General features: G+C 49.2%; 1 protein-coding gene and 1 long non-coding RNA gene across 11 annotated transcripts; one reads left to right on the forward strand and one right to left on the reverse strand.

Moving 5' to 3' along the window:
• Positions 1-462: 462 nt before the first annotated feature.
• LOC120691560 lies at positions 463-3,560 on the reverse strand. 10 transcript variants are annotated; one of them, XR_005682302.1, is made up of 4 exons: positions 1,922-3,560; positions 1,590-1,621; positions 795-900; positions 651-722 (listed from the first exon to the last, which is right to left on the reverse strand). It is a non-coding gene; the product is annotated as an uncharacterized LOC120691560 (long non-coding RNA). The 10 variants fall into 10 exon arrangements; XR_005682300.1 differs by lacking the exons at positions 651-722; positions 795-900 and adding exons at positions 951-1,120; positions 1,202-1,368; XR_005682294.1 differs by lacking the exons at positions 651-722; positions 795-900 and adding exons at positions 951-1,120; positions 1,202-1,511.
• Positions 3,561-23,169: 19,609 nt separating this feature from the next.
• LOC120692626 (5-epiaristolochene 1,3-dihydroxylase-like) lies at positions 23,170-25,068 on the forward strand. Its single transcript, XM_039976008.1, has 2 exons — positions 23,170-24,106; positions 24,218-25,068. The coding sequence occupies exons 1-2, from the start codon at positions 23,201-23,203 to the stop codon at positions 24,851-24,853; spliced, it is 1,542 nt and encodes a 513-aa protein (XP_039831942.1). The 5' UTR covers positions 23,170-23,200; the 3' UTR covers positions 24,854-25,068.
• Positions 25,069-26,414: the final 1,346 nt, after the last annotated feature.

Below are 26,414 nucleotides of genomic sequence, written 5' to 3' on the forward strand. Positions count from 1 at the left end.
CCTCACTAAAACGGCTGATTTTCATGTTCCTCCGGAGCGTGACTACGGCGATGATTTTGCATGACGGGGGCCTGACCCGATGGCTAAACCAGCCAATCAAACTAGCGATACTGCACCCCACAAGGCTAGTTCAGACCAACGACGCCGTTAAAGACACATGAGCAAACGGCAAAAGGAGCATTTCCAGCCCAGGCCACAGATTTGTCATTGGCTCCAACCTCCAAGCTCCAGTAGAGCAAAAGATCAAGGTAATCCCCCTAATCCCCAGGGAACGAAACAAACAAAAGCCATCTTCAAGGCCATGCTAAAATACCACGTCATCATGGGGTACGCCAACGGGCCGACTTCTTCAGCTCCAGTCATGTCATTAGTGTTGTGATTCGAAGTCCAGGACAGTCAAAACAATAGTGTATGAATCTGACTTTGAAATGGTGGCCAAATTAATGAAGAGAGGAGAAGAAATTCTAGAATTCAAACACTATACATTGTATTTATATGGATCTCTCCTACTATAAATAGGAGGTCTCTTTCATCAGTTTGTAATCCAGTAAAAGAAAGAACTCTTCCTCTCTACAACTGTGTCCCTGCTACTCTGCATTTGTGCTTTGGTGCAACAAAGAACTCGATCTCTAACAATCAGTAGCGTGGGGGGGGGGGGGGGGGGGGTCCAAAAGTGGCCTCTTTGCTGTCCTCCATGGAAGTTGCTACTGCCCGCGTTGGTTCTTCAATGATAACACACTGTCAGTCATCTTTCTTTTGGCAAGCAACTAGACGCCACGTAGGAAATGAGGTACCTATATAGACTAGGAAGGCAGGCGCGCTAACGTCGCGCCCGTAGAGCAGTCGTGCATGCCAGTATGGATTTTGTTGCACTAATCATGCATTTACAAAGTTTCATATCTGCACAATCATTTTTAAAGGTTGTAACAACATCATGGGTTGAAGACATGGAGGAGCAACATCATCATCATACAACACGATACTTGTGTATCTTAGCAAAGAACACAAATTGTTATTTATTAGAATGGCCCTATGTAGCTGAATGTCCATAAGAAAGGGTAATTGAAGATTGTACATGTAGTATGTTGTTGATCATGTGAGTGATCCAGGCATAGTTCTCCTACACATATTACTCAGGGAGTTAGGATCAAGGTTACTATACTTTTTATAACATGGAATCCCAATTGGACAAAAAAATTACCAAGACAAAAGATTCAGGCATAGGTAACTGTTTAGTGAAACCGAAGGAAGTACTATGCTAAAAGATAGAAATCTACGGAACTGGCTCCTTCCATCACCCCTAATATGGCACCAAAGGTCATACTTATCTTGTGTTGAGCCCCAGCTAACCAGTTCATGGACAGAAGTCTAGCCAAAACGGAAAACAAAATACAGCTTAAGATTCCCAGGGAGTAATATAAAACTGCAAACTGATCATTTTCAAATGCTTGCTAACTGGACACGATAAGAAACAATGAAGGTATCGCAGAGTCCATAGGGATTTTGAAATTCTGCATAGGCGTTGAGATTTAGTGTCACTGCTTGGCAAATAAATCTAGATCATGAATGCAAGAATATAAATTATATACCTCTAGCTCAGTTGGCTAAAGTATGAGGAAATCTGCAAAATAGAACACGGGATTTGTGTAAAATTTGAAGACGACCAAAAATGCTAATTGAATTGCAGCTTTTACAAAAATAGCCTGGTATATTACTGAACAGAAATGAATGACTAAGCTAATTATTGGCATTGATTGAATAATCTAACAGATTGTGCAAATTCAAAGCTACCTCTTTGTATAAGGGAATTTTTACAATGGATTTTGTTTATTGAAGGGTGAGAACAATATTTCAGAAAAAAATCACTCTTTTGTACTTTTTACAATGTAGCTAAAATCCCAAATCGGCAAAAGATTCTTACCAGACAACAGATCCAGGTGTAGGTGATTATTCAATGAAACCCAAGGAAGAAGCATGTTAGAAGAGAGAAAAGTTAAATGACGGCATTGGATGTTGGATCCTTCCCTCACCACATGGCACCAAAGGTCACACTTCATTTGTGTTGAGCCCCATCTAACCAAGTTCATGGCTAGAGGTTTTAGTCTACAAAAAAAAACAAATACAGCTTGACATTTTCACGGCTTTTCAAACTGAATTTCAGCATTTTCATATGGCCTTGTAACTGGGCATAATAATAAAACCCAAGGCTATCACAGAGTCCATGGTCAGTTTGAAATTCTTAGTATCACTGCTTGGCAAAGAAATCCAAAGCAGGAATGCAACATTATAGATCATATACCTCTATCTCAGTTTGTCAACCCATGAGCAAATCTGCAAAATGGAACACAAACATTTTGTGTAAAATTTAAAGGCAACAAAGAAGACTAATTGAATCTGCAGCTTTTACCAAAATAGCTTGCCCAATTGCTGGACAGAACTTGGAGGACTAAACTACTGATTACTGATATCAAATAATTTAAAAGATTATGCAAATTCTAAATTCGAAGCTACTTTTTATATCATGGCAATTTTTGTAATGGATTTTTTTATTAAATGATGAGAATAACCTTAAAAATACTTTAGACTACTGCAAACAGATCTTGAGATTTGAAGAAAGGCAATCCTAGTTAAGAAGAACATTAGCTGACGAAAAGGAAAAAAATGTCTCTGGAAATCGATAGGCTTTAACTAATGTTGAAGGCCCGCAAGGACATCCTGACAACTAATCTCTCTAGCGAAGCATTAACCTTTGCCAGGAATAGAAGACACGGGAATAGAAGGCACCTGGAAATAGAGAAATCAAAATAAACATAATAACAACATAAAATAAAAGATAGGAAGTGCAATAAGAATAAATATTAGTGGAGCACAGTGATCACATGATTCTTAGTCAGCTAAGATCACAAATGGCTAATTTATCTTCATCGAAGGTAATTACACATGTACTGTAAACCATAGGAGTACATAATATGGGTTGAGGGGAAACACCTTAGAGGTTCCCTAAAAGAAATAGACACAAAGCAAAATGGATACATTTTTTTTATTTTATGTACAATTAAGAGGCGGGGAGGAAATATAATAACAAATTTTCATACCAACTTTTTCACATCAATCGTATCACTCTTGGTTGCCAGTTTACTTTCCTTACCACTAACATAATATTGTCAATGCCTGACTTTTTTCATCACAAAATAAGAAAACTTTGAGGCCTATGTGTACGGAAGGAAACAGAGCGCCCTCATGCCATGAGCTACATTAAAAAAATTTAGTCTGATAAATTGAATAAATGAGAGCATGTTGAAACTGCATGTACGTAACCAACCAGTACCAATTTCAGTACATCTTCAATCTTAATGTAAGGTATTTGCCTTAAAAATTCAGATAAAGAAGATACCATGGTAGATCGTTTCATGTGTATGTAATTGCTAAATAATCTCCTTGCAGGTTATTAGTAAATCCCCTCTTTTCAGACCTAGCAGGAATACTCTCAGGTTCCTCCAACATACAACAGCTTAAAGTGATCAGATATGTTATAATCTGTAAGTCAAATAGGTTAGAAGGTTTACCTACATGCTATAGGCTAAATCCAATGTAGTGGAACGAACTGGAATTAGAGTAGCACAGTATAAACATTTCAACTCCCGTAATGCCAAAGATGCATTTGTTTTAGTATATTTAGATTCATCAGAAGGTAACTGCAAAATAAAATGGCTAGTGATTATCCAGCTTACCAAAGACAGAAACAAAGATTAGTTGCAATCAACAGCGAGAAGTATACATGTAGTGCTGATATGGACTCGTCACCTGTGCAACTGATGATGACGACGACGCACTCAAGGAAGACTGAGAGCCTGCATCCGGCAGTGAAGCACCTTAATTAAGATAGATGCGAGGCTGTGGCTGCAGGAGGATAAAGAGGAGAGGCGGCCGTCCAAGGTTGCGCAGGGAGGATGGCGAACGGGACCAACATATGAGCAAGAGGAAGAGGCACAGGATTGCATCCGACTATCCGAGCGAGGGACTGTGAGCTGACCTCCATGCGTTGATGGAGCCCCTTGCAGCTCCTTTATCCACCCACCTCCATGGTAAGTGGCGAAGCCAGGTCACGAAAAGACCTGCAGGGGGGGCGAGGAGGCCTGCAGGCGACCGCGGCGGCGGCCGGCGGGGGGCGGCACACGCCGCGCACCGCGCGGGAACCGCCGGTGGCCAGCGCGGCCGGCGGGTACCCAGGGCCGAGGCGGTGGCCGGTGGAGGCCGGCTGCAGCCCTGCAGGTCCCCGCGGTGGCGGGCGGTGCCGAGCGCGCGGATCCGCCGGCGGCCGACTGCCGAGGGCCGGAGCGGTTGAGGGGGGGGGGGGGGGGGGGGGGGGGGGGGGGCGGGGCTCCGCAACGCGGGGGCAGGACGGCCGACGGCGCCAGCGGCTCGATGCTGGGTGGATGGAGTTTGGCGTTTGCGTTGCTCTGGTTGGAAGAGGAAGAAGACCCTGCGCGTGGCGCTGGGCCGGAGGAACCACCAGGCCAGGCGGCCCACGCTCGCCCAGTCGCCCCTAATCTCATGCCTGGCCGACGCCATTGTCCTTCTCACCGAGGGCGCCGCCGTGCTGCCATTAGCCCTCGCCGGACTTGAGCGAACTGCGATATAATGTGGAGCTCGCCCACAAGAACCTAGGGCGGCCGTCCTAGGTCGCCCTAGTGCTGATGTTTGCTGTTGTCGTGCGTTCCCCGCCGGCAACGAATCCGCCGCCTCCACCATGGGCACAACATTGTGCCCTTCTTCACGGCCAACGGGGGAGGAGGATCGGCTCAGAGGAGGCTGTCGACGGCGCTGCGATACGGAGGAGGCGACAGCGTGCGAGGCAACGACCATGAGGTGAGGCAAGGCGCGATGAAGCTGGCGGAGACGATTGGGTCTGCGGGCAACGGCGACGCTCAAGTCCCCGCGTGGGCCTCCTTTATTTCTGCCGCATATAGCGGCGTAGGGTGGACGCGAACGGCTGGGGGCTGCCGCATGGCGAGACTCTCCACAACTTGCACAGTACGCGGCACGATAGGACTGGCCAAAACAGCCAGAGGCTCCCAGAGGGCTTCATTTAGTTCAGTGATGTCCTAAATGACAAGTATATATAGGTAAATAAAAGGATGGATGAATATTATAACAAAACTCGATTCACTTTCCTGAGTTTGAAGAATCACATGGCAGCAAGATCGCGGACAATCCCAATAAGCCAGCATTATCATAATTACCAAGCAGACACTAACTAGGGCAATTGAAACAAAAAAACAAACACTACTACTACGAAAATGAATTTTAGAGACGAGTAAAAATGTATTTCTAGGAGTGGATGCTATCCGCCTCCTATTTCTCGTAGCTATAAATATTATCTGCAATGATGGATAACGTGATCGTTCCTTCCAAAGACGGACCACCCCTCATCTGCCCCTGGAAATCGATTTCTAGGGGTGAATCAGCCCCTCACCAAAGACAAATTGCAGGATGTGAAGATTTGCGAGCCCGAGAACCACAAGGCAAATGCACCGGCTAAAATGTATATAAAAAAAGTGATCGCCAGATTAAAGGCCATCTGATAATAAGGAGATGCGCGTCGGCTAGTAATCTTAGATACCTCCGAGAGCTGTGAGATCGATAAGGTGCTGCGTCAGCATGCGCTCATGCTGCGGCCCGTCGCCATCATCATCATCAGCTATATAGAACAAGTGAACAACTTTGGCTAAGGTCATCAATAAGGTCATTACGACGACTTTGGCTAGCTAAGCTCTGAGCGCGATCCATCGCACAAGGACGACCCGATTATACTATTACAACAACTGATGTGATGACGCGGCATGCATGCCTATCCAAAACCCAATGGAATGAAATGACGACGCACCGTGCGTGGGCGTGCTGTCGTGCATCGCCAGTGTTCGCTCCCCGTCCACCGTCCACCGTCCACCGTACCCAAGGAAAACAAACATTTTGTGAGCAGTGTTCGCTCACTCTAAGATCAGTTTATAGTGTGATAATAGTATCATGGTCATTAAATTTGCTGGTTGACGAACTTTTTATAAAGAGAAAGGATGAGAAGTGTCATAAAATTTGAGAGGAGTGTCATCAACATGACAATCTTCCGACTCGATTACCTATTTATGATCTTGTTAATTGTGTCGATTCTCCCATTGAAACTAGCCTAATAGCTAGCTACTCATCACCAAGCAACCCGAACAGTTTAATCGCCAACGTACGTGGCACTGAAAGGTGAAACCATGTTTAACCTTTACTGCAGGGAGAGGTGATCGTCACTACTACACAAGTCTCTTGTAATAATACTGCCTATTTTCCACTAATAACGGGCACACCAAAATGCATTATTGCAGTGCCTGATTGCTGACATCATCAAGTGGCAACGTTATTGCTATGACCACTGCAGTAACGGGCATGTATGACGTCAGCGATGGCAGCGTTATTAGAAATGGAGGTGATACAATATAACGGGCATTGTGACGTCGTTGCCGGCCGTTATTAAAAATGACAACAACAATAACGGCCGGAGATGATGTCATCACACGCCGTTATTAGAAATACCCACTGCAATAACGGTCAGCAATGATGTCATCACCAGTCGTTATTAAAAATACCCACTGCAATAACAGCCACAGAAGACATCATCAACGGCTATGGCTGAAAATAACATGAGACCCACGTGGCAACTCTGTTTTTGCCAAAAAAGAAACAAAAATTGAAAATACAATGTCGAGTGAGACGTTACCCGACCGATTTCTATCTTTTGATTCCTAAATAAAATTTCAAACATATATATTGTTCACATATGTAGTCTAAATATCATTATAAGCTGTACACTTTTTTATTTGACATTGTTTTCTACTTCAAAATATCATTATAAGCTTTCCGATTCCAAATTTTAAATTTTTAAAATTTCCAAATGACTTTGGATGTAAATAAGTTCTATATCATAGTTGTAGAGCTCGATGAGATCTAAAACTTTGTAGTTTACAACTTTTTCATTTGAGCTCATTTAACTGTATTAAAATGTATTGAAATACAATTAGAGAAACACACTTGCCACGTCATCGATCCATGGCTTCAAAATGGAGCTCTCTCATTGGTCCAAATATTATGAGCCGGATCCATCCCCCCTCTCTCTCCCTCAAAGCTGCCGGCCTCCTCTCATCTCTCTCATTCTCTCTTTCTGCTCCAACTTCTCCTCCCCCGCTCATGCTCGCCCGCCGCCCTCCCTCCCCGAGACTCGCGAGCACGGGGGCCGGCGAGCCCCCATGGCGCGGTGGCTTGGCGCGTGGGGGCGGCGAGCACAGGGGCTGGCGAGCCCCCATGGCGCGGCGCCTGGCGCACGGGGCGGCGACCGCGGGGATCGGCGAGCGCGCGGGGCGGCAAGCGCGGGGGCCGACGAGCCCCCATGGCACGGCGGACCGGCGGCCCGACGGGCGGCGCCCCTCTCCTCCCCTCCCTCTCTCTCCTATGGCACGGCGGTGGTAGCCCCCGGCGGCGGTCCGCGGGCGGCGGCGCTCGGTGGCGGCCCCACGGCCTTGGATCCGGGTGGCGGGGCTCGGCGGCGTGCGCCCCCGGCAGCGGATCCGGGAGGCGGGGCTCAGCGCGCGCCCCCCCGGCGGCGGATCCTGGCGGCGGGCCCCCCACTATGGCGGATCCGGCCACGCGGCGGCGCTCGGCCTCTCCCGGCGGTTGACGCGAGCAGCGACGGCGGGGTGATGGGCTTGGCGGCGGACTGGTGGGGCCGATGGATTTTTTTTATGTTTTAACAAAATGTTGGAATTGTAGTGGTATTATCATTTTGTGTTCATTGTGATGTTGTAATACTTTATGGTGTTTTTTTTTTGAAAAGTAAACAGGCAGCATTTCATTAAGCTGTCATATCATTACATAGAGTAGACCAGAGAAACTCTGGTGGTACATGAAGCCATACAGATTCTGAAAGACGATCTGCCGATCTAGCAAGAACATGTGCTGCCTTATTACAACATCTGTTTACATGAATAAAGGAAAAAGCCACAGTAGAAGTACAGACCACTTTTTTTATGTCTTCTATGATAATTCCAATATTGGAGCGGTCCGTGACTCTCGACTGGAGCTTGTTAATCAATGACTCACAGTCAGAAGCAATTATAATATGGTCATGAGGGAGCTGGGAAGCAAAGTTAACTGCTCTCCTAAAAGCAATGGTCTCCGCCAATTCTGGGTCTGTAATTTTGTCAATTCCCTGCTTGCAAGCAGCCAGAAAAACACCTCTCTCATCTCTAATGACAATACCCAAGCCCATGCGATTATCTTTTTGGAAAATTGCTGCATCAACATTGACCATAATCCACCCTTGGGGCGGTGGTTCCCATCTTTTCCGATTAAGGACATCAGACTTTCTAGGATGGGCTGGAGTACACCAATGCACAAGCACCATGTCAACATATGCTAAAATCTTCTCAGCTATACAGTGGGGGTGCATTTTATTTTCTCCATTTCGCACAGCATTCCTAGCCTCCCAGATATGCCAAAAGGCTATGGCAAGGATAGTAGCCTCCCTATCTGTGCAAGCAGCCAACATTTCAAAAATCCATTGCTTAGGTGAAACAAACATTTTGACCATTAACTTGAAGCCGCCTTTTCTCTTTAGTTCCCTCCATATTTCAGCCACATATTGACACAAGATAAAAACATGTTGTGTGGATTCATCTATGCCACAATAACAACAAAGATCATAAGCCGGGATCTGTCTATTTCTTAGTTGTTGTCCAGTTGGGAGGCAGTCATGTGCAAATCGCCACAGCACGATTTTCATCTTGGGAGGAGCATTGATATTCCACAAACTCTTCCACTCTTTTGCTGTGCATACTTGATTTGATGATTCCCCTTTTCCCTTGGCACTAGCATTTAGATGTACGGCCTCACATTTAGCCATATTATATGCTGATTTCACCGTGTAAATACCTGTCTTTGTAAATGGCCATGCAACATGATCACAGACCCTGTTTTGGCTGAGAGGGATATTTAGAATGCTTTCAGCATCAGCAGGCCTGAAACATATGCGCACTAGCTCCTCGTTCCATTGTCTTGAAGATTCATCAATTAGAGAGCACACCTTGAGATCATCAGGCATTTGGACAACATGCTGGATAGGATGACAGGGAGCATCAGGAACCCACTTATCTTTTGTAATTCTAATATCTTCTCCGTTGCCAACTCGCCAAAGGATACCACGTTCCAACAGGCTTTTCCCGTGCATCAAGCTTCGCCATGTAAAAGAGCATGATTTTGTAGGGCCAGAATCAAGAAATGAGCTTTTTGGATAGTACCTTCCTTTAAGCACCTTTGCACACAAAGAATCAGGCTCTGTTATTAATCGCCAACATTGGCGCCCTAGCATTGCTTGATTAAAAATCTTCATATCTCTAAAACCCATTCCTCCTAAAAATTTTGGAGTTGACATCCAGGCCCAGGAACGCCAATGCATCTTCTTTTTTCCTCCCTCAAAACCCCACCAATAATTTGACACTATAGCTCTAATTTTTTCACATATACCATCAGGGAGCTGAAAGCAACTCATAATATAAGTGGGAATGGCTTGAGCTACAGATTTGATCAAAACTTCCTTCCCGGCTCTAGATAAAGGCCTATCACTCCAACCTTGGACACGTTTCCACACCTTCTGTTTGATCTCGGTGCCTATGCAATGTGCTATACAAAATTGCATCCAAAGTCTTGGCCAATAGGCTAAAGAGGCTGCTGCCAAAAATAATTACAGAAGAACAGAGTGCTTTTGTTCCAGGGAGGCTGATCACAGATAATGTGCTTATAGCCTATGAATACATGCATTCCATTAGAAGACAACGTGCTAAAGTTCCCTTTTTTGCCCTCAAGATCGACATGATGAAAGCATATGACCGGGTTGAGTGGAACTATCTGCAAGGAGTTCTTCAAAAAATGGGCTTTGCACAGAGCTGGATTAATAGTGTTATGCGTTGTGTCTCTTCTGTCCGGTACTCAGTTAGAGTGAATGGAGAACTTTCTGAATCCTTTACCCCAACTAGAGGACTGAGGCAGGGGGATCCTATCAGCCCTTATTTATTTCTGTTATGTGCCGAAGGCCTCTCTTGCTTATTGAAGAAGGAGGAACATGCTGCTCGTCTAAAGGGGATTTACAGTCAGGGGTCGGGCCAAAAGATTAATCTACAGAAATCATCACTATACTTTGGCTCTCATTGTCCTACCGAGAATACTTTATGGTGTTGTTAAGCTTCTGTTACCTGTAATTTGATAGTGGAGCAGATTACGGCATTTTTTTTATTTTATCAAAAAATCGCTGCAATAACGGGCATGCTGATGTCATCGTTGCCATTATTGCAGTGCCCATTTTCAGAAACGGACTGGATGATTCACTACGGGAGACTGCTGCATTGGCATGCCCTATATGCACACGGCAAACTAGGTTACACAACGGGGAACAACAGGGAAATGATGCCGATACTCTGTCTCGAATGCGAGTAGAACATGGAAACTAACTCCATCTACGCATCCTCGGGCTGTTCAAAAAATGTGGACAATTCAAAATAAATACGGTCGTACATATGCAAAGTTTTGCATATTTCCATCCGTATCTATTTCGAACGGGAGACGCCTAACTAGGTTACGTGATATACAAATATGCGGTACGAAAAGCGGACTACTCTTGTATGCCTCACCTTGCTATATGGTCCGGTGGCTGAGGCCGGCGACGGGAACTAGGTGGCGGTGGTCGGTCCTGAAGAAAAAGAATAATATGAGTGAAATTATAATCAATAATTTGTTACTATTGGTCATCTCAATAAAAAAAAGTATTGAACTACTGTTGTATGCCTCAGATATATTTCGTTTCATTTGATCTTGAACTTGCAGCATAAGAAATCATCTAAAAAAAGTTCATGATATACATGGAACCATGTGACACATCCAGCCCAACCATCATATCAACACAAATATCAACACAAACGAGAGTTTGCTTTGGGCATGGATGTGTCACATGGTTTGATGACAATCATGAGAAATATAACCACAAGCTCAAGATCATCATACACTACCCAGACCAAATCTAGGTAAGAATTTATATCATCACGGACAACGAGGTTATGTAATCTATTACGAACATTAGACGGAGGCAGGGTCTTTTGCACGTGCTCACCTAGGGCTCGACGGCGGGCGAGACGGCCGGCCGTGAAGTAGTGGACGTCAGCGGCGCGTCAAGCGTGGGCGCGGGGAGCGGCGACCGTGGGCGCGGCGAGCGTGGCCGCGGCGAGCAGCGATCGTTGCCGTGGCGAGCAGCGATTGTGGCCGCGGCGAGCGGCCACCAGGGGCGCGACGTGCGTGGCCGCGGCTGGCATGACCGCGCCGAGCGCCGAGCATGGGCGCAGCCAGCCTGGGCGCGGCGACCAGCAACCGGCGGCGAGGGCGTCGGCGTCCGGGTGGCAAGCGCCGGCGAGGCCGAGCCCGGGCGCGAGCGTGGCGGGCCCAGCTCGAGCACCGGTGAGGGAGGTGGCGTAGCAGCCCCGCCGGCCGGCCACCCTTTGGCGAGAGGCCGAGAGCGTCAATGTCGGGCTCGCGAGCGCCGTCGAGGCAGTTGGCGGGCCGAGTGCCGGCGCCGGGGTGGCGACCCCGCGGCCGTCTGGGCTCAGCGGCATGCTTCGGTGACCGGCAGGCGCGAGCGTGGCGGGGCCGGCGTGCGGGCGAGGGTGGCGGCGGCGGCGTGCGGGCGAGCGTGCGGGCGTGCGGCGTGGGCGAGCGTGCGGCCGTGCGGCGTGCATGCGGGCGGGCGGCGGCGGCGCGCGGGCGAGCGGTGGCGACCGTGTGGGCGAGCGTGCTGGCGTGCGGCAGCGGCGGGCGGGAGCGCGGCGGCGGCGTGCGGGCGGGGCGAGCGCGGCGGCGCAAGCAGAGTGCGTGTGTGGCGTGTGTGGTGTGTGAGTGTCTGAGGTAGCCGTTGGAAGGGGATTAGGGAGGCGGGCTTTGCCGTGTGCGCTGATCCGGCTCACGGCAAAGACACCACCTTTGCCGTGTGCCTCCGATCCGGCACACGGCAAAGAATCATTTTCTTTTTTTTTCTTCCTAATTATGTTTAATTAGTGTTTCCACTATTGTTTAACTAGTGTTTCAACTTCTGTAGTAAATAAGTAATAATTCAAAAAATGTATCATTCGTTTTGTGCAAGAATAAATACTTCTTCCTTCATTATCACTTGCGGATCAAATGTACTATTTCATGCTATTTGAATCCGATATGTAACAACTAAATCACCATTACGTGTTTAACTAAAATTTGTTCAAAACACTCTAAATATCACAAAAAAAATCACTCAACATTTTCTGTTCTATGATTGCACTGGAAAAATCATTATTTCATGCAGTTACACCTCCATTCCAATGTATGTCACATGGTACTATTTAATGGAGACAAGATATAAAAAATAACAAATAAATCTACAAAATTATGAAATTTTGGCATGATAGATTCTAAGATGTGTATTGCATGTACAAAAATTTTTGAAGTCAACACCCAATTCGAATACCACTTTCACTTGAAATATCAACAGCTCCTTCTCAACTCTATAGATCTTCTTTGAAGATACTTCGGTTTATAAGGAGTATATGCGATAACTTGTGCTAAACATTTTCAAATTTTTTCCATAACCTCCACTTATAAAATCATGATAGCATAACAAATCTTATATTTTTCAGAGTAAGTTTGCTTTTTATAGAATTTAAAAATTATTGGGGCACATGGTTCATGGCATGGCTCATGAGCAAGATCTTCAAATTTTGCATCCATTTTTTAGATTAGAGCTCAAATGGGAAAAAATGATGTGAACAACATTTTTTTGCTTCATTAATACTCTATTCACAATTATTGCAGTTCAAAGTTGACTTATTCTCTAATATTTCTTTTCACAAAATAGAAATGTTAAATATAGCAAAATGACCGAAAAAATTACCAAAACTTAATGTACAGTCCCACGTACAATATAGAGATAAACAAAAAAGTTTCAAACGGAGAACTAATTTTTTAAAGTCAAATTTGCCGTGTGCTTAACAAAAACACACGACAAAGAAGACTCTTTTGCCGTGTGTATATGTTTACTGTGTGCTTTATTGCTCGGCACACGGCAAAGATGGGGCTATGCTGTGTGTCCATTTGTTTGCCGTGTGCTAAACACTTGGGACACGGCAAACATCCTGTTTGCCGTGTGCCTGTATATTTGCCGTGTGCTACATTCTAGACACACGACAAAGAGTCTGTTTGCCGTGTGCCCGACAAAGTGTACACGGTAAAGCTTCTCGCACACGGTAAAGGTGGCGTCTCCCGTAGTGATGTCACCGTGGCCATTATTGTAGTGTGTATTTTCAATAACGGGCATTATGATGTCATCATTCCGTTATTAAAAATAGACACTGCAATAACGAGCTAACTGTGACCGTTATTGCTGTGGTGGAGTCTGCAATGACGTTAACGTAGCAACGGCCATGGTGCCCGTTGTTGTAGTGCTGTTTTGCCCGTTTTTGCAGGGTGCTATTGTAGTAGTGCGTGTTATTACCGCGAAACAAAGTGAAATCTACGGAGAGCTATCTGGAAACTCCGACGCAGTTGCTCTTCTCTGCATGGAGCCAGTGTGCGCCCTTGTGAGGAATGTTGATTACTCTATCCTGCTTGTGATGAGTGAATTGTCAACAGTGCGGTGTGATCGTGCGCTTGGTCTTTGGATTGCAGGTACACGGGCGTCGAGTGTCGACGGGGAGGTGCCGTGGAGGTGCTGTGGCTGATGGACCGTGCGGTGGACGGCGGTGAAGGGCAGCCTGGACCGGAGCTCGGACCGGGCGGCAGCTGTGGCATCCACTCCTGGATCAAGGGCGCAAGCGGCGACGGAAGGCGGGTTTCTTGGTTTGCGCCACAAAACCAAGGAGGCAGACGGCGGTTGAAGACGCCAAGTCGTGGAGGCACGGGCATCGGTCTCGGGACTAACGGAGGCGACGGGCGTCGACGACGTCTAGGGCCTCGCTGCGGGCGAGGAGGTGATGGGCGTCGGGCGGCGTGTAGGGCCGTCAGAAGGCCGAGGCGGGAACGGCGTCTAGGGCCATGGCGCGGAGGCGGGAATCTTCCCGCGCGTGAGGTTTTGGCGGTTTTCTCAAAACCGGCCACCTACCCGGGTTTCGCGGACCCTCTAAAACCGCGGACTGGATCTTCATCAAGATGGCGGCATCGCGAAGAAGACTTCATTTCGAAGAAAGAACCTCGACCGTCGGATGAGATCGTTGTACAGGGGGTGCTGCAAGCCAACCGGTCTGACCGGTCCCTGGCACCGGTCTGATTGGTCTAACCAACCGGTCTGACCGGTCCCGCGGGTATAAATACCCCTTCACTTGTGTTAGGTTAATTGCGGCTTTTATAATCTGTTCGTGGACTCTCTGTTTCTCCAGGCCGCCGCCCCTGCGTCTCCCTCCCTCTGTTCCTCTCGTTTGAGTTGATTTTGTCCATGGATTGTTGAAACCTTGTAAGGGATTTGATTGGGAAAGGAGGCCCTATCCTCCTCGTGCCCTCTGGGCTTTTGATTTGATTCAATCCCCTGGTTTTGTGCCTTGTGCAATGGATTTTCGATTTCGTTTTTGGCACACTTGATTGAGAGGAGACCTCGAGTTCTTTGCTGTGATTCCTGTGCTCCCAACTCTGACCTAAACCCTCTGGAATCACTGGCGTGTTCGAATTCGAGTTCTTGAGTGTTTGAGAAAACCCCAATCCCTTTTGATCTCCCCCATAATTCTCATGATTCGTTGATCTTTGGGACGAGATCTTTTGGGGATATGCTCACGGGGTAGGGGCGAAGCAATCCCCCAAGTTTCATCGGTTTTCGTGGTCGTTTGCTCGGGATTCACCGTTTGAATCCAATTTCTCGGGGGTTTTCTGGGTGCTACCGGTCAGACCGGTAGGCACGACCGGTCAGACCTGTCCAGCGCACCGGTCAGACCGGTCCAGCGCACCGGTCAGACCGGTCCAGGCAGACCAGTTCTACAGTTTTCCCAATTCGCTTCCGTTTTGCTTCGTGGTTTCGCTCGCTCGTTCGAGGCCTTTTGTGTTGGTTTAGCTTTTCCATAGCTATTCCAAACTTTGGCCAGAACGCTTGAGGGCTTGGGTGATTTTCGGGATATAGGCCGACGGTTTGAATTTCGGAAGAAATTTTGATCGGCTCCCATTCACCCCCCTCTGGTCGCCGGCTTCGGTCCCACAATTGGTATCAGAGTTTGGTTGAGGTTTTCAATACCTTAACCGGTTCGAAAACCACTCGGTGACCATGGCGAGTCTTGGTAAGATCCCGGTGTTTTTCGGCGAGGACTATGCCTACTGGAAGGTTCGCATGAGAGCCTTCCTGCAGAGCATGGGAGCCGATGTCTGGGAGATTACCACGAACCAGCTCTACGAGGTGCTGGCTGTTCGGACCACGCCTCTTCAGGTGACCCAGCACGAGGCTAACGCCAAGGCCGTCAATGCCTTGTTCGCTGGCGTTTCTCGTGCGGAGTTCTCATGCGTCCAGGGATTTCAGGAAGCCCACAAGATTTGGACGTGTCTTGAGAACTACCACGAGGGTACACCTCAGGTGAAGGCCAGACTGTTCGAGACTCACCGGCGTGAGTATGAGAACTTCACACAGGAGTCGGGTGAGAGCATTGACCTGATGTTCAGTCGTTTTCAGTCGATTGTGAACAAGGTCAATGCGAACAGATCTGCTGGTGCCCTTGAGTACACAGAGCACGAGAAGGCCCTTAAGTTGCTTTACGCACTTGATCGCTCTGTGTGGGATCTCAAGGTGAACACCATCATTGAGTCTGCTGGCTATGAGACTCTGACGGTGAACGAGCTTTTCAGCAAGCTCAAGGCCACGGAGGTGGATAACCAGACACGAGCCAAGCTCAATGGTGCCCCTCTTTCCAAGAGCGTCACTCTTGTGACAGGCCCAGGTGGATCGAGCTCTAACGCTAACTCTGCTCTTGGCTTTTCTCTTGCCTCTTTGCCTTCTATTTCAGATGAGCAGCTGGAGACGCTGGGCGACGACGACTTGTGCCTTCTCATCAGCAAGTTCCAGCGCGTCTACCACAACAGGCAGAGGAAGAAGAACCCCGAGTGCTACAACTGCGGCGACCTGAACCACTTCATCGCCGATTGCCCCAATAAGTCCGGCGGTGGCCAGAACAACTCCTTCGACTACTACCGCCACCGCCACCGCGATGAGGGAGGCTCCAACAAGGAGCGTCGGCGCCACAAGCATCGCAGTCGTGACCGGGGAGGACGCTTCGGCAAGGAGTCGCTCAAGAAGCGCTTCCAGTACAAGGCCAAGAAGCGGGAGAAGGCCTTCCTAGCGCAGCTCAGCGACCTCGACAAGAGCTCCGACACCGACCGCTCTTCTTCACCGACCTCCGACGACGACGACAAGAAGAAGAAGAAGCGGGACAAGGAAGTCACCGGCTTCATCGGCCTTTGCTTGGCGGCCGGTCGGCGCAAGAGCTTCTGCACCATGGCGGGCGAAGCCGATGGTGCTCATGCGTCTTCAAGTGGACCTGCTACACCGACGCACTCCGGCTCTTCTCCTGGATCCGAGAGCGATTCAGAGGTAAACTCCACGATCGACCTGCTTGATACAGAGGTTAGGGAGTTGTACGCCGCTCTCGACAACCAGAAAAGGCTGCTTAAGGAAGTAGCTAGAGAGCGTAGAAAGCTTAGGGCTGAGCTGGCTTGTGCTAGGGAGAAGTCTAGTGAGGATGAGTGTGCTGGCTGCATATCTCACATGAACGATCTTGTTGCTCTCCGTGCCAAGCATGATGAGAACGTCGCGAACTTAGATGTTGCTAAGATTTCGCTTGCTGACGTGTCTCATGAGCTCGCTAAGGCCAAGCATGAACTAGAACTGGTTAAGGATGCTTCTATTGTTAGCGATGTGCTTGAATGTGAGGAGTGTCCTATCTTCAAGTCTGATCTAGCTTCTTTGAAGTCCAAGTTTGCTACTGTTGTGTGCGAGCTAGAGGAGATGAAGTCTAGGCCAGTTTTGCCTGGTGCTTGTAAGCTTTGTCCCACGCTTAGGTCGGAGCTAGAGGAGAAGAACGCCTTGATCAAGTCTTTTGGAAAGACTAAGGTCATAGAGTCTAGCCCACCTTTTGACTGCTCTGTTTGCCCTGGTTTGATCTCTGATTTGGATAATCTTGCGGTAGAGAAAGCCAACCTGGAGAATGAGAATACCTATCTTAGGGCGATTCTTAGTTGGGTTTCTGCTAGTGAGCCGCAGTTGGGCATGATGATCAAACAGTTCAAGCGTGGTGATGGGTTTGGGGTCGGTTACACATACACTAAGTCAGACTTTGACAGGTTGTATGGTAAGATCGGCAAGGCTGCTGGAAACACTGCTAGCATGAACACGCAGCCTTCGCTTGTTGACCCCGCGGATGGTGTGCTTAAAGAACCACCGAAAGCACCTCCGCAGAAGCAGGTTTGGGTTCCAAAGCCCAATGCGCTAAGGAATTCCCTCGACACGCTCCCTGCTGCCACAGCCCAGGTTGCCCAGAAGAAGAGGGCCGCTCCTCCCCATCCGCAGGCTAGGCCTCCACCTCCCAAGCGTGAGGTGAGGTACCACTGCGAGTTCTGTGATAGGGAAGGTCACCTAGAGGAGTTTTGCTTCAGGAGGAAGCGGGCTGTGAGGAGAGAGCAGGAGAGACGGAACGTGGACATGTACTCTGCTCGGGTGCATGGTCCTTCTCGGCGTGGTGATAGGCGAGATGCTAAGGCGCGCCGTGTAGGTGGAGGTCAGGGAGACGGTGGTGGTTACCGTGCTCCAGCAGGTGGTCGCTTTGCCGGCCGTGCTCCTGGTCGTTTTCAGTATGGCTATGGACCACGGGACCGAGGCTTTGGAGGAGGTTTTGAGACTCCACGCTTTCCTCGCCGTGGTGTTCGTCAGTCACGCGGTAGACTGGATGGGGGATACGCTTTGTCTGGTTTTGCTAACCCTTCTGTAGAGCAAATGGCTTGACACTGGTTTGCTTCTCACTTTGCTAACCCCAGTGTTGAGACATTTGCTCACCCTTTGTCTCACTACTGATGTGCAGGTCGGAGGCTTGGAGAACAGGTGGATCATGGACTCCGGTTGTTCGCGCCACATGACCGGAAATGACAAATGGATCTCCAGCCTCACCCCGATGCGCTCAAAGGAGTACATTGTGTTCGGGGATAATGGAAGAGGAAAGAAGATGATGAGCTCGGCACCTCCATCTTTGAAGATGAGGAGGAAGAAGCTGCAGATGGCGAGGCTGAGGCTACCACGCGTGCTGTGGACCCGGCTATCTCTGCTACGAGCTCGGACGATGACGACGGCCTCGATCCGACTACGTCTACTTCACGGGGGCTGTTCGAGGAGGTGACTCAGGCTTCACCAGCTGCACCTGAGGAGGCACCAGCTTTGGTTGAGGAGGAGGCGACTTCGACACGGGAATCACTGCGACACATTCAGCGCCGCCATCCACCTCAACAGATGCTAGGTGATCTCAACGAGCGAGTCACCAGGTCCAAGGTAACAAGTATCGCTGGCTTTGCTCATTCAGCGTTTGTTGCCTCTTTTGAGCCCAAAGATATTGGACACGCTCTTTCTGATTCTAATTAGGTCAATGCCATGCATGAGGAACTTGAAAATTTTGAAAGAAACAAAGTTTGGGTTTTAGTCGAGCCTCCACCTGCTTGTAATCCCATCGGAACGAAGTGGGTTTTCAAAAACAAGCAGGGTGAGGATGGTTTGGTTGTTCGAAACAAGGCTCGTCTTGTTGCCCAGGGGTTTTGCCAAAAAGAGGGTATTGATTTTGAGGAAACCTTTGCTCCTGTTGCTCGTTTGGAAGCTATTCGAATCTTTCTTGCATTTGCTGCTTCCAAGGGTTTCAAGGTTTTCCAAATGGATGTTAAATCTGCCTTCTTGAATGGTTTTATCGAAGAAGAGGTTTATGTAAAGCAACCCCCTGGTTTCGAAAATCCCAAGTTTCCAAACCGTGTTTATAAACTTCAGAAAGCTTTTTACGGTTTGAAACAGGCACCTAGAGCTTGGTATGATAGATTGAAAACCTTTTTGCTGGCTCAGGGTTTTAAAATGGGATGTGTGGATAAGACTTTGTTCCTCATGCGATCTGGCACTGATTTTCTTTTAGTTCAGATATACGTGGATGATATTATCTTTGGTGGCTCTTCTCACGCTCTTGTCTCCAAGTTTTCTGAGCAGATGTCCAGGGAGTTCGAGATGAGCATGATGGGTGAGTTGCAGTTCTTCCTCGGGCTGCAGATCAAGCAAACTCCTCAGGGCACTTTTGTCCATCAAGCCAAGTACACTAGAGACTTGCTGCGGAAATTCGACATGAGTGACTTGTCTCCTCAGCCGACTCCGATCAGCACATCTACGGCGCTTGATGAGGACTTGGACGGCGAGGCGGTGGACCAGAAGGAGTACAGGAGCATGATCGGCTCTCTCCTGTACCTGACGGCGACGCGACCGGACATCCAGTTCGGCGTCTGCCTCTGCGCGCGGTATCAGGCTTCGCCGCGCACCTCCCACAGGCAGGTGGTGAAACGCATCTTCAGGTATTTGAAATTCACCCCTGAATTTGGTCTTTGGTATTCTGCGGATTCTTCTCTGGTTTTGGTGGGCTTTTCTGATGCCAATTTCGGTGGGTGTCGGTTGGATCGTAAGTCGACATCCGGCACTTGTCAATTTCTCGGTACATCTTTGGTGTCTTGGTTCTCTCGCAAGCAGGCTAGCGTAGGGCTTTCTTCCACAGAAGCTGAGTATGTTGCCGCTGCTAGCTGCTGCTCCCAGATACTTTGGATGAAACAAACCTTGCAGGATTATGGCTTGAGTTTCGGTAGGGTTCCCATCTTTGTACACAACATGTCAGCCATTAGCATTGCAAAGAACCCTGTCCTACACTCCAGAACCAAGCACATAGACATCCGATTCCATTTCCTGCGAGACAACCATGAGAGAGGACACATAGACTTGATCCATGTCCCTTCAGAGAGGCAAACTGCAGATATCCTCACCAAACCACTAGAGCAGGACACCTTTGCTCGCTTGCGAGGGGAGCTTGGGGTTTGTTACCCCTTTTGATTGCTGACTTTTTTTTGGTTAGCTTTGTAGATTTTATTTGCTTCTCTTTGTTTTCTAGTTTTGGTAGTAGCATTGTGCATATGCATTGTACATGTTTGCATTTTGCATTGTCTCACTTGCACTAGCATTCTTGTATACACTGCTATGATCTTCTAGTACCTGCTAGTGTGAGTTGATAAATTTGATCATGTATAGCTTGCTCCATTGTGTATATGACATCATCTGAGTTAAGCTATTTTGATTTGAAAATCTGAAAACATGATCACCCTGTCATGGCTACTAGCATGTTAGTGCGTGTTGATATGCTTTGCTATCTTATTCATGCTAGTGTGGCTTTTCGTTCAGCAATTCATACTTGAAATGATCTAAATCTGATAAAATTGCTTGCACTGTTCTTGAAATGAATTGAAAAGATCCAGGTGAGATTGCTTGTCGCACTGATTGAGCTTTCGGGACGGCTCACTTTGCACTTGTGAGAACCCGGGCAAGGCTGTGCATGATTGAAATGAGTGCTTTAAGCTTCTGATTGTCTTTTGGCATAGGCTTGGCCTCGTTGCTAAGTAAAGCATGACAAGCTTTCAACCCCTGGCACTTAGAATGGATTGATATAAAAATTGATTAAAAAATAAATGTTGGCAACTTGTTTTGGCTGTTTTGGCTCACCTGTATGAGTTTGAGTAGCACTGCTTTCCATTCCCTATATGTTAGTGCTAGATCATGGGTGATGCTTTTATTTCTCCTAAACTGAACTTGCCTAGCTCTAGACTGATTTGATATACCCTGTTGAGCTAGATGCAGGTCTGGTTTATGGATGCACACGTGCTTGAGACTAGATGTTGCTCATATCTTTGTATCCCTGAATGCTTTCACTTACACCTCCTGCATTGCATTCATGGCATAGCATCTGTTCAGGGGGAGTTTTTGCTTCAGGGGGAGCTTTAGGTCTTTTTAGGCTTGATGTGTGCATGTGCCAACAAGGGGGGAGAATTTTGAGAGAAGTGATCGAACAAGGGGGAGACTTGTTTGATTTTTGAAAAACTTGTTGTGCACAGGGCTTTGAGAGTGCATCATTTTGGGAGAGTTGCACTTGTGAGAGGGAAAAACTTTGCTTGGGGAGTTTCTGCTTTGGTTTTGGCTCCTGGTTTTCTCGTTTTCCCTCTGCTACTTGCATGACTGCGTCGAGCGTTACCTCTGTCTTTGAGGAGTCATGTTTTGGCTTTTGATCGATTGCGTTGAGCCGTTGCCCTTGTCTTAGGGGATCGATCTTTGCTTGAGTAAGTGACTTTCTTGCCTTTCTGAGCTTTTTGTCACTTGCTTGAGTTCTTCTCTTTCGTGTTTCTTTGTTCTTCTTTGGTTTCACTTCTCTTGGTTCGTTTGTGGTGTGTTGACAATGCACTCATCAAGGGGGAGATTGAGGAATGTTGAGTACTCTATCCTGCTTGTGATGAGTGAATTGTCAACCGTGCGGTGTGATCGTGTGCTTGGTCTTTGGATTGCAGGTACACGGGCGTCGAGTGTCGACGGGGAGCTGCCGTGGAGGTGCTGTGGCCGATGGACCGTGCGGTGGACGGCGGTGAAGGGCAGCCGGGACCGGAGCTCGGACCGGTCTGACCGATCTGACCGGTCCCTGGCACCGGTCTGACCGGTCTAACCAACCGGTCTGACCGGTCCAGCGTACCGGTCTGACCGGTCCCGCGGGTATAAATACCCTTCACTTGTGTTAGGTTAATTGCGGCTTTTGTAATCTGTTCGTGGACTCTCTGTTTCTCCAGGCCGCCGCCCCTGCGTCTCCCTCCCGCTGTTCCTCTCGTTGGAGTTGATTTTGTTCATGGATTGTTGAAACCTTGTAAGGGATTTGATTGGGAAAGGAGGCCCTATCTTCCTCGTGCCCTCTGGGCTTTTGATTTGATTCAATCCCCTGGTTTTGTGCTTTGTGCAATGGATTTTCGATTTCGTTTTTGGCACACTTGATTGAGAGGAGACCTCGAGTTCTTTGCTGTGATTCCCGTGCTCCCAACTCTGACCTAAACCCTCTGGAATCACTGGCGTGTTCGAATTCGAGTTCTTGAGTGTTTGAGAAAACCCCAATCCCTTTTGATCTCCCCCATAATTCTCACGATTCGTTGATCTTTGGGACGAGATCTTTTGGGGATATGCTCACGGGGTAGGGGCGAAGCAATCCCCCAAGTTTCATCGGTTTTCGTGGTCGTTTGCTCGGGATTCACCGTTTGAATCCAATTTCTCGGGGGTTTTCTGGGTGCTACCGGTCAGACCGGTAGGCACGACCGGTCAGACCTGTCCAGCGCACCGGTCAGACCGGTCCAGCGCACCGGTCAGACCGGTCCAGGCAGACCAGTTCTGCAGTTTTCCCAATTCGCTTCCGTTTTGCTTCGTGGTTTCCGCTCGCTCGTTTGAGGCTTTTTGTGTTGGTTTAGCTTTTCCATAGCTATTCTAAATTTTGGCCAGAACGCTTGAGGGCTTGGGTGATTTTCGAGATATAGGCCGACGGTTTGAATTTCGGAAGAAATTTTGATCGGCTCCCATTCACCCTCCTCTGGTCGCCGGTTTCGGTCCCGCACCTTGCTTTAATCGACGGCACCCAAATTGACCTTCGGGCACTCACATTGGAATTGGGGTACTTATCACTAACTATACCTTGCTAGTAACAATGCCGCAATAGCTACACTTTTTTGTACTGCCTAAAGGACAAGTCAGGTAAATCTTGGTTTCTGTAATTTTAATTCCTATCTTACGAGAAACTTAACGGGTCGGTGTGCACAATGGGCCAATCGTTCCAACCGAAGAATCGCGAAAGTGAATCCATATAATTTTTATATGTCACGCTAGCTCTCGGGCGTGTCCACGTACTAGCTCGCATCGACACTGAGAGGACCGACCCAGCTAGTATAAATAGAGCCGAGCCTTAGGTTCCTCACAAATTAAAAAAGCCAGCGTCCCAGCAGCAGCCCTAGCTACATAACTCAGCTCATCAAGTATCGGTCGATCTGACACGTACGTACCATGATGATGAACGAGACCATGTACAACGCCATCCTGGTGGCCCTCCTGGCCGTGTCCATCCTCCAAGTCCTCCGCCGGGGGGGCTCGCGGCGGCGCCCGCCGGGGCCGCGCACGCTGCCGGTGATCGGGAGCGTGCACCACGTGGTGAACACGCTGGTGCACCGGCGCCTGCGTGACCTGGCGGCGGCGCACGGCCCCATCATGATGCTCCGGATCGGGCCGATGCCGCTGGTGGTGGTCACCTCCCGGGAGCTCGCGCGCGAGGTGCTCAAGGTGCAGGACCCCAACTTCGCCAACCGGCCGCGGCTGCTCGTCGGCGGCATCTGCGGCTACGGCTGGGCCGACATCATCTTCGCGCCCACCAGCGACTACTGGCGCCGCATCCGCAAGCTCTGCATCCACGAGGTGCTCAGCCCCCGCCGGATCCTCTCCTTCCAGGGCATCCGCGAGGAGGAGGTGCGGCGCCAGGTGGAGGCCATCCGCGCGGCGGCGGCGGCCGGCGCGCCGGTCAACCTCACCCGGATGGTCTACGACATCAGCAGCCGCACCATCTCGCGGTCGTCGTTCGGGGAGGTCAGGGACGACATGCCCGTGTTCCAGGACGCCATCAAGCGCGTCATCGGGCTGTCCAGCGGGTTCAACGTGCCGGACCTGTTCCCGCGGCTCCGGGAGGTTCTCGGCGAGGTCAGCGGGATGAAGCGCAGGCTCCGGGAGATCCACCGGACCTTCGACCGGATACTCGTGGACATCATCGAGAAGCGGCGGAGGGAGCGCGCCGCGATGGTCGCCGCCGGCAAGGAGGTCGTCGACGAGAACGTTGTCGACGTCATGCTCACGCTGCAACAGCAAGACGACAACTCCTGGGGATTCCCAGTCACGGACAACACCATCAAAGCTGTCGTCTTGGTATCTTACTGCATGTCTTTTACTTTTTTCTTTCTTTCTTTCTTTCTTTGAAGCAGAAGCACCTGATCGATTCGATTCCATCGACCAAATTTGTACGCACGCACGTCACAGGACATGTTCGCCGGCGGCACGGGGACGTCCGGCTCGTCGACGGAGTGGGCCATGTCGGAGATCGTGCGCAACCCGCGGGTGATGCGGAAGCTGCAGGACGAGATCCGGAGCACGTTCCGCGGGAAGGAGACCATCACCGAGACGGACCTCCGCAACAGCGACCTCAGGTACCTGAAGCTGGTGATGAAGGAGGCGATCCGGCTGCACCCGGCGGCGCCGCTGCTGGTGCCGCGGGAGAGCATCGGCACGGCGGAGCTCGGTGGGTACGTGGTCCCCGGCGGGTCGCGGATCGTGGTCAACGCGTGGGCCATCTCGCGGGACCCGCGCTACTGGAAGGACCCCGAGGAGTTCCGGCCGGAGCGGTTCGACGAGGACGGCGCGCCCGACTTCCACGGGCTCCACTTCGAGTTCACGCCGTTCGGGGCCGGCCGCCGGATGTGCCCGGGGTACAACTACGGGCTCGCCGGCATGCAGCTGGCGCTGCTGCAGCTCATGTACCACTTCCACTGGACGCTGCCCCCCGGCGTGGACGAGGTCGACATGGAGGAGGCCATGGGGCTCGGCGTGCGGCGGAAGAACCCTCTCGTGCTCTGCGCGACCCCATACGTCCCTGCTCCCGCGGTGCCCGCCAGCTAGCTGGTGCTCGACTTTGGCGTGCACGCATGCCCGGAATAATCCGTCTGTGTACGTATCGCCGCATGTTGTTTCATTCTAGGCACACACTTGCATCTGGCGGCGCATGCTGCCGTGCTGAACTGCACCGATCAAGGTGGAAGGAATCAAACGAGCTTAGAACATGATAGGTTGCGAGAATGAATTCAAACAAGTAAAAAAAACGCGCACATACCTCACTACCGGAAAATTGCTATTCGCTAAGTGCCTATTGGTTTGCTGAGTGCTTTTCGTCCCAAACTACAGTGCTGTTAATGTGTGTAACCGTAGAACAATATTATAGTGTAATTTCAAGTGACATTTGTAAATTGGTGTAGTTAATCAATAGGGTTGAGAGAATGACGGTTAAATTTGCAGTTAGGCAATTGAATATAATTCACTTCTATAGAATAAGAAATAAATTATAAATTTGGATAGAAAACTGTAGATCATTTTATTTTTTGTAAACGTCAGCACGTGTAACTCTCTTCAACTTTCAAAATCACTCTCTTAAAAATTGAGCTTAGATCAACTCAAAGTCTCCAACAGCTTCTCTAATAGAAGTTGGATAGCTAAAAATAGCCAAACAAGAGTAAAAACCAGATCCAACAACTTCTTCATTTGCTCATCCTAACTATCTAGTTAGCTATCCCCGCCCCTAACTAGCCTCTTTTTTTTTTGCCTCGGCGCCTCGTTTCGCTATCAGGCAGCCACATCCTCTCTTTCATCCGACAAAAGGAGGCCGGCCGCAGCCCACCATGCCCCGCCGCGCCCTGCCATGCTCGCCGCCGGCCCGAGCTCGCACCCTGGCGCGCCCCGCCATGCACGCCGCCATGTCCGACCGCGCCCACTACCATGCCTGTTGCCGGCCCGAGCTCGCACCCCGATCGCCGCACCCGCCATGCGCGCCGCCAACCGGCTCCCTATCGCCGGCCATGGTCGCCCCCATCCCTCTTGATGCCACCCCCTTTTCCATTGTGTACCCAGCGCCGCCACCCTTCTCGTTAAGCTCGCGCCGCTGCCCTCTCTGCACCGGTGCCAGCCGCCACCGCTGTCGTCGCCGTACCCGCCGCAGATGACGTGCCTTGGCCAAGGCCGGACTATGCCCACTTGCAGAGAGAGATTACTAGAGGGGTAGATCTGGTTGGATGAAAAAAGTATAGCTCAATGAGGTTAGCCCAATTTGGCCCACTTTATTTGGCTAGTCTGTTGGAAAGAAGCACAATATAGAGATGAGATCTTAGCTAAATGGCTAGCTAAATGGAATTTAACTAATTAGATTTGGAGAAACTTTTGAAGATACTCCCTCCGTATTGGTAAAGGAAGTCGTTTAGGACAGCGACATGGTCTCCAAAACATAATTTTGACCTCTTATTTTTTTTAAAATATTTATAGAAAAGTGATATAAGTAAACTTTTAAAAAGTATTTTTCTAGACAAATCTATTCATATAATTTTCACATTTGTAAACTCAACAACTTAAAAGTTATTGATAATTTATATTCCCAATGTTTGACCCAAACCTTGTTCAAAACGACTTCTTTTAT

Source organism: Panicum virgatum, chromosome 9N, assembly GCF_016808335.1.
Source record: "Panicum virgatum strain AP13 chromosome 9N, P.virgatum_v5, whole genome shotgun sequence".
Classification (NCBI taxonomy): domain Eukaryota; kingdom Viridiplantae; phylum Streptophyta; class Magnoliopsida; order Poales; family Poaceae; genus Panicum; species Panicum virgatum.

Bases quoted from the DNA above. Each gene is read 5' to 3' on its own strand.
- LOC120692626 (XM_039976008.1), top strand. From the start codon at position 23,201: ATGATGATGAACGAGACCATGTACAACGCCATCCTGGTGGCCCTCCTG. The intron at 24,107-24,217 runs GTATCTTACTGC...CGCACGTCACAG, and splicing joins CCATCAAAGCTGTCGTCTTG to GACATGTTCGCCGGCGGCAC.